Source organism: Heptranchias perlo, chromosome 1, assembly GCF_035084215.1.
Source record: "Heptranchias perlo isolate sHepPer1 chromosome 1, sHepPer1.hap1, whole genome shotgun sequence".
Lineage (NCBI taxonomy): Eukaryota > Metazoa > Chordata > Chondrichthyes > Hexanchiformes > Hexanchidae > Heptranchias > Heptranchias perlo.
Window position 1 is genome coordinate 57,868,755 of NC_090325.1, and position 15,651 is coordinate 57,884,405.

Sequence of the window (15,651 nt, forward strand, 5' to 3'; positions counted from 1 at the left end):
GAGCACTGGAAGTGGTCAGAGATCACCTTATTCGTGATTGAGATCGTGGAAATTGAGAGGCCATAGGGGATGGCGCAGTCAAGGGGAGAGTGGTTTAGGGAGAGCAATGAATCAGATAAACCTGATTCTATCATGCTGAAGCTGTGCAGTGCCTAAGGTACACCATGACCAGGGCCATCAGGCTGATCTGTAGTGTCGGAGTACTAAGTTATAAGGAATGGTTAGAAAAATTCTTGACTCTTCAGCCGTGAAACCAGGTGAATGAGATGTATGTAAGACATTCAGTGAAATAGAAAAGGTAAATCCAAAGCACTGTTTCAGGTTAAACCATGACTGCAGAATAAGGGGACATGGATACAACTGGTACAAGTCAAGTTGAGGATTGATGCCAGAAAGCACTTTTTCATGACTGCAAGGTATATTTTCCAGTCACTAACATAAGTGGGGTAGAAATAGAATAGTCACTAGGAACTGGAAAATTTTGTTTCAAATCCGTGTTGGCAGATGTGCTCTACTTTTGCGTTGAGTGCAATTTTCTGGCTGGCCCAATGTGATCTCACTGAAAAGAAGCCATCACTACCTTTTTATTTAGTGCCTTTAACATAGACAAACATACCTCGATGTTTCACAGAGATGTAATTTTAAAAAAAGTTAATAACATGAAGCCCAAGGATGAGTATTTAACGGCAGATGGGCTGTGATAGAGGCAGAGGCTAATTCACCAAAAAGCTGAGTGTAACTGAAGCATTTTCAAGACTTCAGCAAGACGAAAAGTTGAAAAAAGAGGGGACATGAAGGACTCAAACTTTCATCTCTACAACCTCCTGCATTCCAGCCCATTCACACTGGTCCTCTGACTCTTGCCACTTGTGAATCCTTGCCCTCTGGCACTCTTCAGTTTTATAGGCTCTACCTTATGGAACACCGTCCCTAAACCTCTTCCCCGCCAGGCTAATGCAGGTCTACAGCTGTTCTGGAGACAGAAGAGGCCCTCCAAGGTAAGTGTAAACTTTCCTGTGTGGGGCTTGGAGGAGCAAGAGTGCTCCTCCGGGCCCCACAAGGAAAGTCACGGCCTCCCCTCCCCCTCCCACAAAACCCCCTCTCTGCCACTTGCCAGCGAGCTTTCACAGTGCTGGCCAGCGGCCTCTGTCTGCCTGAACTTTCTTGACCACTCGTTGGCCAGCTTTAGGGCGGGCAGCTGACCAGCAGCATGTAGATGAGGCTCGGGAGTTAAAATCCTCCAGACGCGAAGCTTATGCCAGCAAGTGCTTTTCACACTCGCCCTGCTCATCGCCTGCCTGAAACCCACTGTTGAATAATTAATATTAAACCCCCACCCCCCTCCAATTTATGTGAAGATACACAGTCAGAACCACTCCTTGTCAATGCGGAGGCAGCAGTATAATTCCATCCTGAATGTCTGCCAGATCCTTGTGCATAAACTCAAAGTTTGCCTTTAACTAGAATACATCTCTTCTAGCTGTGTTAGTTTCTGTTGGCCTTGGAGGATTAAGATATAAAATTGTGAACTTAATATTCCTGGATACAAGGTGTTCAGGAAAGATAGGGAAGGAAAGAAAGGAGTGGGGGGATGGCAGTATTGATTAAATATTGCAGTGCTGGAGAGAGAGGATGTCCTGGAGGGGTCAAGGACAGAATCTGTTTGGTTAGAGTTAAGAAACAATCGAGATGCCATTACACGACTGGATGTATTCTATAGGCCACCAACTAGTGGGAAGGAATATGGAGGAACAAATTTGCAAGGAAATTACAGAGGTGCAAGAACTATAGAGTAGTGATAATGGGGGACTTCAATTATCCTATTATAGACTGGGATAGTAATAGTGTAAAGGGCAGAGAGAGGGGGAAGAATCTCTGAAGTGTGGTCAGCAGAACTTCCTTGATCAGTACATTTCCGGCCCAACGAGGGAAGGAGGCATTGTTGGATCTGATTCTGGGGAATGAGGTGTGTCAAGTGGAGCAAGTGACAGTAGGGGAACATTTAGGGAACAGTGATCATAGTATCATAAGGTTTAGATTAGCTATGGAAAAGGACAAAGAGCAATCCAGAGTAAAAATACTTAATTGGAGGAGGGCCAATTTCAGTAGGTTGAGAACGGATCTGGCCCGGGTAAATTGAAATCCAAGTTTGGCAGGTATAACTGCAATCAAACAATGGGCGGCCTTTAAAGAGGCGATAGTTCGGGTACAGTCTAGGTACATTCCTACGAGGGGGAACGGTAGGCCAACTAAAGCCAGAGCTCCCTGGATGATGAAAGAGATAGAGTATGATGAAGCAGAAAAAGGGGGTATATGACAGATGTCGGGTTGATAATACAAGTGAGAACCAGGCTGAATATAGAAGGTTCAGAGGGAAAGTGAAAAAGGAAATAAGAGGGGCAAAGACTAAGTATGAGAATAGACTGGTGGCTAACATAAAAGGGAATCCAAAAGTCTTCTATAGGCATATAAATAGTAAACGGGTAGTAAGACGAGAGGTAGGGCCAATTAGGGACCAAAAAGGAGACCGCCTCATGGAGGCAGAGGGCATGGCCGAGGTACTTTGCATCTATCTTTACCAAGGAAGAAGATGCTGCCAAAGTCGCAGCAACAGAGGAGGTAATTGAGATACTGGATGAGCTGAAAATTGATAGAGGTGGTACTAGAAAGGCTGGCTGTACTTACAGTAGATAAGTCACCAGGCCTGAATGGGATGCATCCTAGGTTGCTGAGGGAAGTAAGGGTGGAAATTGCGGAGGTACTGGCCGTAATCTTCCAATCCTCCTTAAATACGAGGATTGGAGAATTGCAAATGTTACGCCCTTGTTCAAAAAAGGGTGTAAGCATAAACCCAGCATCTACAGGCCAGTCAGTTTGACCTTGGTGGTGGGGAAGCTTTTAGAAACAATAATCCAGGACAAAATTAACAGCCACTTGGACAAGTGTGGATTAATTAAGGAAACCCAGTAAGGATTTGTTAAAGGCAAATTGTGTTTAACTAACTTGACTGAGTTTTTTGATGAGGTAAGAGGGTTGATGTGGTGTATATGGACTTCCAAAAGGTGTTTGATAAAGTGCAACATAATAGGCTTGTCAGCAAAGTTGAAGCCCATGGAATAAAAGGGCCGTGGCAGCATGGATACAAAATTGGTTAAGAGACAGGAAAGCAAGAGTACTGGTGAACAGTTGTTTTTTGGACTGGAGGAAGGCATACGGTGGTGTTCCTCAGGGGTCGGTACTAGGACCACCGCTTTTCTTGATATGTATTAATGACTTGGACTCTGGTGTACAGGGCACAATTTCATAAAATACTGGTTTGGCCACATCTGGAGTATTGTGTCCAATTCTGGGCACTGCACTTCAGGAAGGATGTGAAGGCCTTGGAGAGGGTACGGAAAAGATTTACTAGAATGGTTCCAGGGATGAGGAACTTCAGTTACGTGGATAGACTGGAGAAGCTGGGGTTGTTCTCCTTAGAGCGGAGAGGTTGAGAGGAGATTTGATAGAGCTGTACAAAATCATGAGGGGGATAGAGAGAAACTCTTCCCATTGGTGGAAGGGTCGAGAACCAGAGGACACAGATTTAAGGTGATTGGCAAAAGAACCAGAGATGAGGAAGAAAAATTTTACGCAGCGAGTGGTTAGAATCTGGAATGCACTGCCCGAGGGGGTGGTGGAGGCAGATTCAATAGTGGCTTTCAAAAGGGAATTGAATAAGTACTTGAAGAGAAAAAAATCTGCAGTGCTATGGGGAAAGGGCAGGGGAGTGGGACTAGCTGGATTGGTCGTGCAGAGAGCTGGCATGGGCTCGATGGGCCAAATGGCCTCCTTCTGTGGTATAACCAGTCTATGATTCTATAATTTAGTTTAAATGTCTTGCATGTTCACAAGTCTCCTGTAGAAGGACCATGTTGACATTTCAATTTAATGACATAAAATAACAATCTTAACCTGAATTAAATCAAACTTGAATCTTTAAAATCAAATAAAACTGCAAATCATACATGCAATTAAAGCCACAGTTTGTCTGTAGTTCCAGGAATTACCCCTGGAATACTGTTGTGCTCATCGAATAAGTGATAGACCTAAATAGAATTGTCACCTGACTGTAAATTCTTTTTGTCTTAATTTACGGAACAAAGCCAACAGCTATCACAAAATGCCTTTGGTTAATGCAAATAGTTTGCAGTTAACGAATGTTAAAATATAAAATCCAGCTTGTAACACCCTAGTTGGTTTGTCTCTGGGAATGAATACACTGGCCATAATAAAAGGCGCACTCTCAGACAGGGTTATTTCTTTAAGCAAACCTGGTTTGAACCCTTAAAAAAATAATAAAGAACAAAAAGAACAAAAAATGTGGAATGGACAAAATGCTCCATTTCTCACATAACATTGCATATGAAAAAGAGGTGAGAACAGTGAGCATAATAATCATCCTTCTGACTTCTTCACTGTGTTATTGAGATTTAAATTCAACTATTTACAAATAGTACCCATTATGTAAAGTATAAGTGAACTTTGGTTAGGCATAGCACTTTGCAAAATTTGGTTTACTGATTAACCATCTGCTAAGAGGTGAGGTGATGCAAGTTATTGGGCATGAACATACTGTATTTATAATGGTGAGATTACGGTATTGACCCCTATTTATGCTGCTATTCCAGATTTCAGTCGTGCCATTTTAATGGAAAGACAGGAAGGAGAAAAAAATCACTTTTTATGAGGTGGTTCTTGTACATTTAATATCTTGAGAATGGCATTGATAGAAGTCTTAGAGCAGGCCAGATGAAGCATGGCTGAAGAGAAAAGACATGTTTACTCTTAAATAAACCAGGTTTAAGAGTAAACACCCTTGGAGTTAGCATTACAGCAGTTGAGGAAGTACAGCACAAGGTTGTAATAGCTAATGATGAGGATGAATGGAAGGGTCTTTTCTCACCTTTTCATATATTTGCTAACATTTAAATTGAGAAATGTAGTTTTGACTGGTTGCAAATTGTATTGAAAGCACAATTGATGCTGATCATATAAATTGTGATTGTACAAAAATATCTCCTGAGTTCCCCGAGATATTGGGCCTTGGACCACGTTGTAATAGAGCTAGCGTGGCGCGACAGTGCGAAGACTGGAGAAGACGGAAGAAAAATTGGGCTGCTGTGATGCTAGCAGCAGTCCTCAAGTAAGTGGGTCTGGGGGTGGGGAGGCAAGTCAACATGGGGTCGAGGGTCCTGGGGAGCCAGGGGAGGGAGAGGAGGCCGAGGGATCCCCGAATGGGGGTTGGGAGGGGAGACCGGGGCATGGTGGGGGGGGGGGGGGGGGGGGGAGTAAGGATTGGGGGTCGGGAGCAGTAGCAATCTGGAAGATGGTTAACTGTGTGGTCGGGTGGAGGACTCCTGCTCCTCCCAGCTCCACATTCAAATAAGTAACTTAACTTCTTTGTTGCAGGTGATCCCTAGGGCTGGTTTCCCTGAGTACAGCCTGCATTGGCGCTGCCTGCCTCTGGGCAAACCAATCTTGGAGAGGGAACCTCATGCAGATGTTCGGCCCCTTATTTGCATATGCAAGGGGCCAAATACCTGCTTCAGGTGTGGGTAAAGATTGCCTTATGTTTGTCCTTACCCATTATGGTGATCGGTACACTTTTTGGCTGTAAGTGCACATACAATTTCTGCCTGCCATTTTGGCACCTTAGGCAATGCAGTTTCGAGGCCAACGTATCCTGTGTATGATTATTAATATTGAACTTACTATCTTCATTAATGTAGAACAACAGCTCTTAACATAAAGCCCAGGTACATTCAAGGCTTTGAGCAGCACTGCCATATAGGGAGGCACTTCCAACGCCATATTTGTGAACATAATACCAAAAAAAAGCTTTTCTGATCTGATGGGCAATCCTTCTCTCACTTCTGGCTTCCAACCTTATTCTCCATTACAAACTTTAATGTCTTTTTCTATTTTTAGGTATTATTGCCATTGTTGCTTCACTTCATTTTCCTCTTCTACCTCCTCCCTGCATCTTCATTGTGTTTTTTTTTAAAAAGTATATTTCCTTCTCCAACCATCTTTTAACCAACCTTTAAAACTACGGAATTCCTTAGCCCCCTCAGCTTTCTCTTGCTCCCTACAATCTACAGGCTTTTAAAGCCCAAACTTGGTATCATTGAATCATATTTTTTTTGATTTATCTCATTTGTCCTGACCTTGGTAGAGCCCTGTAGTATGGGCCCTGACCTCGCAACTAAATTTCCCAATTTAAACAAAATACCTGATTATGGCTGGTACTTAAGGATCCTTACAGATTCATATTAAGGTAAAACTTTAGAAATACTTTAATCTCTTTAAAAATTAGTGATTTTATTTTGTCATTTCTCCCTTCTTTAGGTCCCCGTGCAATATATACTATGTACAACATGTCCTGCTACTGATACCTTTAGAACCAACCACAAGGGGCCATGTATGGATGGCTCAGTGAATCATTCATTGTTTTTTGCCTCTGCCCTGTGGGAATGTCTTGCAATCTGTGAGGAAGCATATGGCACTTGCAATTTGAAGAAATTTCAGGCAGCAATGTGTATTCTACCTTCTACCATTGCTCAGAGCAGAATATTGATGCAGCAATTCATTGTCACCTGAGTGTTGTGAATCATACGGCATATCGAACAATGTTTTAGTGAAATTAAATAGAAAGATTTAGGTGGATGTATTATTTTAGATCTGTACATAAGTTTTATTCTGGAAAGAAGTTGAATGAGCAACAATATACTATTTTATATATAATCAATACACATACATACAAGATCATAAGCCTAGAAATTACCATGAGCTATTGTTACCTTATGAATGTCTCTCCATTATTTTAACAGAGATATTAACCGATTTAAAGTAAACTGGTAGCACCTCTGTTAAAATAGCAGAGAAAGGAGTTTGATATGATTGCATTAAGTGCTTGCATGATAACATTGCTCACAGTTTCTAGGCTATAGTGAACCAACAAAAGCTTTATTTTCTAAATGTGATGCTGTTTTGCTTCATTAATATGAGCAAGATGTAAAGATATGTAGATTTCTATCTACAACAAAAAACACATCAGTTATTCCCCTTGGTTTGCTGAAGTCTTCTTTTTCCCCTTCTTTGCCAACGTTTGCATCCACCAGGCAATTGGAGTTATTTCGGATGGGGAGAGCAACAAAGTATGTAATGATTTATTACTCACAAGTACCTTGGCTCCTACATTAGCATGCTCCAACCGGAGAGACCTGGAGTATTCATGCATATAGGGGATACATACATCCCTCATATTGTATGATTACGTTAGTGTTATTTTTTTCCCTCATGTAGTCTTTGCATAGCTTTCTTTCTTTGTATGTGTCATGTTTGTGATGTGCAGTCATTATATACTTGTTTTCCTTTTATTTGTATTGCATTATAAGAACGAAAACACAAAAAGTGACCACTGTATGCATGAATATTTATCAAACAGAACATGCATGTTCCCTCTCAAAGATACTTTTGCTTTGATATCTGCACATCATAGTGCCAGAAAGAGACATAGTTTGAAATTTAGATTGAAATCCGTGCTTTCTATTTAATTAAACACCTTAGTGTAAGGGAAAATTGAAATGCTTCACCTCTTTCTTTTGATGTACAGAATATTTACTATAAAAGAGAGAATTTTTTTTCAGTTTAACTTTTTAAAATCCACTAGGCTGAAGATGGTACTTTGGCCTATGGATGTTTTTCATGTTGCCTGTTTGATTCTACTTAGCTTGCGGAGTATGACTAGAAGATAATTTTTCAAAGCAAAGCCTAAAATACTGCACCCTAAACTAACTGAGCATATTATAGACAATAGGTGTGAACTTTTTCCTTTTATTTTTCTTTTCAGCACTTGAAGATCCAGACAGTGCTGTTGATGATAGAGACAGTGATTATCGTAGTGAGACCAGTAACAGCATTCCACCTCCCTATCATACCACCTCCCAACCCAATGCGTCTGTTCATCAGTTCCCAGTTCAATCACGGCTACAGCTCCAAGGAGGTTCACGGGACTCCTATGCTGATTCAATCCAAAGCTATGAACTAGATTACCGTGATCGAAAAGGAATGAGGTATGTAGTCCATTTTTGAAAAGGTGATTGGGAGCATTTCTGTTTGTGATATTTATGTTAAGTTTTGAAACAATTACACTCTGAAAACAGCCTGCAGCTGGCAATCAGGCCTGCCATGCTTGTACAGAAAATCCTTCTTTAAAAATAATTTTTCTATGTACTAAAGCTGCAATGATTTCCTCAAGTACCTTACAATTGAACTTTCAAACTACCAATTTCCCAGCCTTTCACCCCCTCACCCCCCCCCCCCCCCCCAAAATCCCCCATTTGCCACGACACCTCTGCGGCTGTTCATTTGCTCAACCATTCCCTCACCTCCACCTCTGATGTCCTTGTCCTCAGCAAAGTCCTCACTGTCTCCCATCCTGGTCATTCCCTCAGTGCAACCCCTCTATTGCTCCTTCAAGTCCAAGGGTGCACAACTAGCTTAGCCATTCATTACCAGTACTGGATGGACCACATTGAGCTCTCGTGGCCTTTGCTCCCCTCTGCCAAAACCATCCACTGTTCTGGGATCTCCCTGGAGAGCAAAGATAACTCCCGACTTTTTTCCTACACGACCAACCACCTCCTTAAACCTCTCTCCCCTACCTCTTCAACCTTCACCTCTTAAAAACAAGTGTGAGGAGCGCATAGATTACTTTGTCACCAAGCCAAGGACCATCCATTCAGTGGCATCTGGTTCTTTCCCCTCCCCACCCCCCCTCCCTCGCCCACCAAGCTATATCTCCCCAGGCTCTTCCTATCACAGCCCTGAGCCCCTATCTCTTCTACTGCCCGACCAAGCTCATCTCATCTATGAGACTCGCCTCCTGCTCCCTTAACCCCATTCCTACTAAACTGCTGACCACCTAATTTCCTTACTTGGCCCCCATGAAGCTGACATTGTAAATGGTTTCTTTTCTTCAGGCACCCTTTCAAAACAGCTATCATCATCTCCCCTGCAAATCATCCTCAACCACTCAGTCCTTGCTTCAGTGCTTTCAGACTGCTTGTCTGATATCCAGTATTGGGGGAGCCACAATTTTTTCTAGCTAAGCATTGGGAAGGGTAAAGCCATTGTCTTTGGCTCTCACCACAAACTCCTTACCCTTGCCACCGACGCCGCCCTGGCCACTGTTTCAGGTTTAACCAGACTGTTCGCAAACCTGACATTCAATTCAACCTCAAGCTGAGCGTCTAAGCCCATTTATCTCCATCACAAAGCCCCCTTCTTCCACATCAGTAAAGGGGCTGCCTTTGCCCCTACATGAGCATATCTGCTGCTGAAACCCTCATCTATGCCTTTGTCACCTTCAGATTCAATTATTCCAATGCCCTCCTGGTTGGCTTCCCTTTTTACACCCTTCAAGTCATCCAAAACTCCGCTCTCCATATCCTATCCCGCACCAAGTCCTGCTCACTCATCATCCCTGTCTGGTTCCCTGATGTTTCAAGTTTAAAACTCTTATCCTTGCATTTAAATCCTTGTATATGTAGCCTTCTCTAGTGCTACAAGCTCCCCCTCCCCAACACATTTATCTGACATTGGGTTCTTTGTCCCACCATTGTCGGCTGTGCCTTCAGCCATCCAGGCCCCTCATTCTGGAATTCCTTCCCTAAAATTCTCTGCTGCTTCACCTCCCTCTCCTTTTTAAGAACTTCCTTAAAACTCACCTCTTTGACCAACCTTGGGTCACCCCTTTGTAATATCTCCTCCTTTGACTTAGCGTCCATTTTGCTTTATGCTTCTCTGAAGCACCTTGAGACTTTTTGCTACGTTAAAGATGTTGCTGTTACGGTTGTGAATTTTACAATAATTTTGATATACTTTTGATGAGATATAGTTCTTCTTCTTGTTCCGTATTGACGCAGGTATTGACTGTCTCTGTTCTTTTGTCCAAAATCTATTCTTCATTTGTAAACCTACAGAGTCAGTGTCAGATCTTGGTAGAATGGGGGGGTGGAGGTAGGAGAGAAGAGATCACAGATACGATCAGAAGATACAAATGAGAGCAGTCATTCAACCGCTCTTAGCTCATTCATCCTGATATCCACACATGTACTTTCCTGCAGAGGTCATCAGATAAAGAGCAGGAACCCTGGATTATTTTTCCTCGTTCCTACTCCAGGGATACTCAGGCCACTCAGGGATACTCAGGCCAATTGTCCGGTTGCCCAGAATGAGATCAATTGGCTTGTGTAGAACACCAGAGATTGATCTGGTTCATGAACTTACAGATGCTTTATTTAACCACTGAACGATTGAGGGGACCCAAGATTTGAATTCTCTAAAAGGGAAAAATGAAACTTCTGATGTGACTTTAATTTTTTTTAAAAAATTTTGTCCAAAAATATCACTTTCTATAAACCTCTTACTTGCATTTTTTCTTCTTTTATGTTTTAATTACCCAAATATTTGTAAGTGTGTTCTGTCAACTTCTCTGGCCAGCAGCTGATCATGAAAATGATTTAGAAAGCATTCTGTTTTTTTTAATCAAAATCTGTAACTAAAAGAAGAAAAACCTGAAGCAGTGGAACAAATCCACTTCAAATCTTAACCTTGGGGTAGTGCTATGTATTCATTGGAAAAAAAAATGTCAAGCCTCATTGCTAAAAGCCAACAATGTAAATCCTGTATGAGTGTATGTATATAAGTGCCTGTTTTCAACTAGTGTATGACATATATTAAATAAGCACTGTAAGTATAGTTACTTGTAGGCTGATGTAAAATTCCATTTTGAATTGGATGCTGAAACATTTCAGTTATGCCTGGGTGATATTGCTGTAGAATCTTGATGACTTTTGAGATATTGCATTAAAAACAAATTTTCTGAAGGAAAAAATAGAAGAGACAAAGTATTTATATACATACCTACTAGGGAATCAATCCATACAATTTGGAAGTAAAATCAATTTAAAGTGTTTTTCCTAACTGCAGTGTTACATTTTTAAAAATGAATTTGTAATATTAATGTTCATTGTTAACAGAGTAAAAACATTTATTCAATAAGTACAACATTTATTGTAAGCAATGAAATGTAAAGTTTAGAAAGAAGCAATCTTCTGAGCTGCAACATGCATCTAGATTTACGTGATCTTGAGGCAGCATTCGAACAATGCATTTCAGCAGCAATACCAGTGGGGCTTTTTGTTTAATTTGAATGCAGTTGACATAAACATTAACCAATGCGGGGTCTGAAATGCAGTGCACAGTAAATAATTATGTATCCTCCTGTTTCCCACTCTGTCATTCATTTTCCCTACCAGACGATATGATAGCATAGATTCTGCTGCAAATGGGCGTAGTGATCTAGAGTCTGCATCTGAGTCTAGTCAGCTAACCAGCCGCCAGTACTCCCTCGAAAGTAGGCAGTCTCTAGATCTGTCGGATAGGTGGGTCTGTTCTCCTTTACAGCCTTGATGTTGCCATGTGATGGTGTGCTGTGGTGCTATGAAGAAGGCATTGGCACAATTGTTTGCATGTCTTTAATGTTTCCATATATGTCATGTCAATGTTTGGCATAAAACTAATTTAAAAATTTATTATGATAAATAAAAATTAGCACAACTGAATTTATGGGTATGAGCAAAACATAATTTTTATTTCTTTTATTTTGAGATTTTGAATATAGTTTATTTTCTGGTTTGTCTTATGTTTTCTCAGTATGTTTTCAATATGATTCTCTTTTTTTTATCCTATCCCCTACTACTTGTTTCCAAACCTTCTGTTATCCACTTATACATACCTTGTTCCTTAAAAGCTGGAGCTCATTACCACTTACAGAAAAAGTCAGGATCATACCAGTGGATTCTGGTGTTGGAGAAGAAGACTGGGAAAGTAAATATGAGAAGTTAGGGAAACAGCTCAATGACAATTTTTTGGTAGAAAGACAAAAAAACTGGCAAGAAGAAACCCCAAAGGAGAACCATGCAGTGAGAAAAAACCACGAATGCAGAGAATATGCAGATAGGGCACACCAAAAAATATTAAGGTATAATCAGCTTCTGAAAGGAGAATCAAACATTCTACCATACTGTAGTTACCCAGAAGAATATAATACAATAGATAGGAGGAGAAAAAAAAATTGCAGACACAATAGTTTAGAAGACAGTGATGTGAAAAGGCAAAACTATTCAAATTGTTTAGATAAATATACCACTGGTGGAGGGATTATTAGTGGCCTTTCTAGCATAACGTCGGAAACAAAATCTAAAGAGCCGAAATGGAATCGGAGTGACCCTTTGCTTCATATCGATGACATGGCAGCAACAGACAAACAGCATAAATGGCAACGTATGGTCAAAAGTAACACGTGGGGAGAGAATGAGTCATTCAATAATGACCCCGAAGACATGATAGATGTAGAAGAATGCTTGGAAGAAATATATCATGAACAAATGTTGGAGAAAAGGATGTTATCTGATATTTGTGGTGTGTATGACAGCAGTGATTCTGATGAACTTTGCTGCTCGCTTGGATCTGATGATGAACAAGAGGCTTCATTACCTGCGCAGTCATGGCATGAATCTGGCAACACTTTTATTAACTACAGGGAACACGATGTAGCTATTACACATGCCCCCCAGAAAAAATACCAGCTAAAACTTAGCCATGATGAAGAAGTTGATGACGAATTCAACCGAACTAGAAGGCAGTTGCATTCATCTCAAAGTGAGGAAATAAATGAAGATTTTGTTGATGCAATGGATGAACTGCAATGCTTGGTAGCATCTGTGTCTGAGTACTTAGCAGAGAAAGAAGAAGAAGTCAGAAAGTTTGGGTCACTTCCAAAACCACAGAACAAAACCCTTAGAAAGTCTCAAGGAGAGAAAGTGAGCCTCGGTGTGTATATTGGTGAAGATAAAGCTGCTTGTTGCCATACACAAGGACAAAAAGAACAAAAACGGCTGACACAGTTTGCTATAAAAGGTAATAGTGAGAATAGCAATCAAAAACTGGACTCCATTCCAGATCTGACTGGAGTGAAGAATACCATGCAGTCTCTGTTCAGCTCAATAGGTGAGAAAGTAGGAGTAGGTAAAAAGCAGCAGTCATCTGTAGAAAAAATAGTTTTTGTTTCTTCAGGAAGTCAAGACAAAAAGAATAAGGAAGATGGTCTCCCAAACTTATTTTCTTTGAAACCTATAACCAGCAGTTCAACAGCACATGACCCCATAAAAGATGAACCAGAAATAACTCTTAATTTGGCATCCAAATTTCCATTCCAGTCTTCTGATAGCATAGAATCAGTTTCCCTTAATGCATTTGGTACAGCAGAGGATAAGACTGTGCTTTCAATTATACAGCTCAGGCCACAGGATGATAATATTTCTTTGACAACCGAATCATCACCATCGCAGAACGCTGTCATTGACTCATTGCGGGAATATCTGAATCCCTTAAAGTTCTTTGTGGAAAGAGATTTGTCAAATGATTCTCAGGACAGTGGACAGAATAGAAAACTTCAAACTTCTGAACTGGAGAACAAAAATGTAGTTTCTAATAAAAATATAAATTCAAATGGTGAAGGAAAAAATGATTCACAAGTATTTGAAAAATGTCCCCACTTTGGTGAAATTGGGAATAGCTCACAAAATAATTTTGATGCTAATTTGCACCAACAGAATAGCTATATAAGTAATATTGATGAACAGCAGAAACAAGTTGCTCCAGATAAATGCACAGATCATGTATTTGAGTTGTATAACAAGTCAGAAACTATACATCCATCAATCCCCTTAATACATGAAATTAAAGATGAACATACTCCTGAAATTCTGGGTCCACATAATGTTCAAAATAATGAAATGGAGAAGGAAGTGAAAGTTTCTCAAAAAATGGAATCTTCTTCACATTCCAAGTCCGACACAACCAACAGCTCTGGAATTAACTTGGGATTTTTTAACCCTCTTAAAAAGTCAATAAGTCAGGTTTTCTTTTCTTCATTGGACAGCGAAACACAGATCACTTCTGGGAACATGTCCAGATTTCCTTTTTACAGATCTGCCGAGGATGTTCGAGATGAGAAAGAGAGAATGAAAGATGATCAGACTTTCTCTCTTGTTGGAAAGTTGAAACTACCCTTCTTTTCTTCTGAGAACATCTCTTCTGAAAGTCAAAAAGAAGCAAAATCTGAGGGAAGACTGTTTTCTGTAAAATTTCCTATGAATGAGAGAACATCAATATCAAAACAAGAAATAAAAGGTAAACCAAAGTCAGATAAAATTAGAGCATCTGATGAAGACAAAGAGAGTAAACAAAGTATGTTTCTAGATATTTTAAAATTTTCATCAAATTCGAAACAAGACACTGCTGTTGTTGAAAAAGAAAAACAGAATAGTAGCCACCAAGGATTTTTTTCAGGCTTGTTTAAATTTTCCTCAAGTGAAAATGTATCCACATCAAAGCAGGAATTGAATGATAAAGCAGGCACAGACAAAATTCCGGGAACAATATCTGAACAAATAGATCTAAATAAAGAAGTAACATTTTCAGATGCAGCAATACCTTTCTCTGATCAAAGTTTCACATTAGCCAAATCTGCTTTTCAATGTGAGCTTGTGACATCAAAGGAGAATGACGTACCTGAAACAGATAAACTGACTCACAGTGAGCAAGGATTTTTTTCAGGCTTTTTAAAATGTACTTCAAATGAACATTTATCCACATCAAAACATGAAGTTAGTTGCAAAGATTATTCAGATAAAATGGTGAGAACAGAAGAACAAAGAGAGAATAATAAAGACACTTTCTCGAATGTGTTATTAAATCCATCAGATCAAACTGTCATATTGATTAAAGATGAAAATCCGTCTGTAAAACCAAACAATGCAGCTGCAAAAGAGGAAGAAAACAATAACCGGTCAGGTTTCTTCTCGGGCTTCTTTAATTTGTCAACAAAGAAACAAGAGGGCACAAATTCAAAACATGAGAGTCCTTTAGGTTTTTTAAAGTTGATGAATAAAGGTGGTCCTGACAAAGGAAGAACTGAGAACCAGGGTGAAGGTGATCAGATATATTCACTTTTCACAAATGTTGTCAATATGGCAGAGAAAAGGACTGATGAAAAATCATCTTTTAATTTGTTTGAACAGTTTTCTTCTAAACCAAAGGAGAATAATATTGAAGACACAAAATCAAAATCTAAGGAGAACAGTGATAAACAGACAAAATCTTTTTGGCCCTTTAGGCAACCTTTCCTTACAGCAGAGCATACTGATGATAAAGTTAAGAGTAATGTACAACAATACCTGAATGAACATGATTTCCCTGAAATATCGGACACTAGCCAGGCTCAACCTTTGGCAAAAAATTTCAAAAGCGTTACCCAGGATTTGCAAGAATTGAAGCAAGATACAGCTGGACCACTGGAATATCAGGTTCCCTGGAATGATTCATATAGAGATGGTCTAGTATACAATTTATCACCTATGAATGATGGAAAATCAGTAGAATTGTCACATTCATTTCAAAGTTATACTGATTTAAGCCATTTTAATCTTGAATGGGAATTAAGAACTAATAACTCTACTGAAAATTACTCACATGAAGATG

General features: G+C 40.0%; 1 protein-coding gene across 3 annotated transcripts in view; it reads left to right on the plus strand.

The window, feature by feature from the left end:
* LOC137322543 (protein unc-13 homolog B-like) overlaps positions 1–15,651 on the plus strand; it is a 554,720-nt gene that overhangs the window by 323,820 nt on the left and 215,249 nt on the right. For 2 of the 3 annotated variants that reach the window (XM_067985470.1, XM_067985475.1), the window contains exon 8: positions 7,892–8,114. In XM_067985470.1, coding sequence (XP_067841571.1) covers positions 7,892–8,114 — 223 coding nt within the window. Of the gene's footprint in view, positions 1–7,891; positions 8,115–11,363; positions 11,490–15,651 lie in introns of all 3 variants that reach the window. The other variant, XM_067985478.1, reaches the window with a different exon arrangement.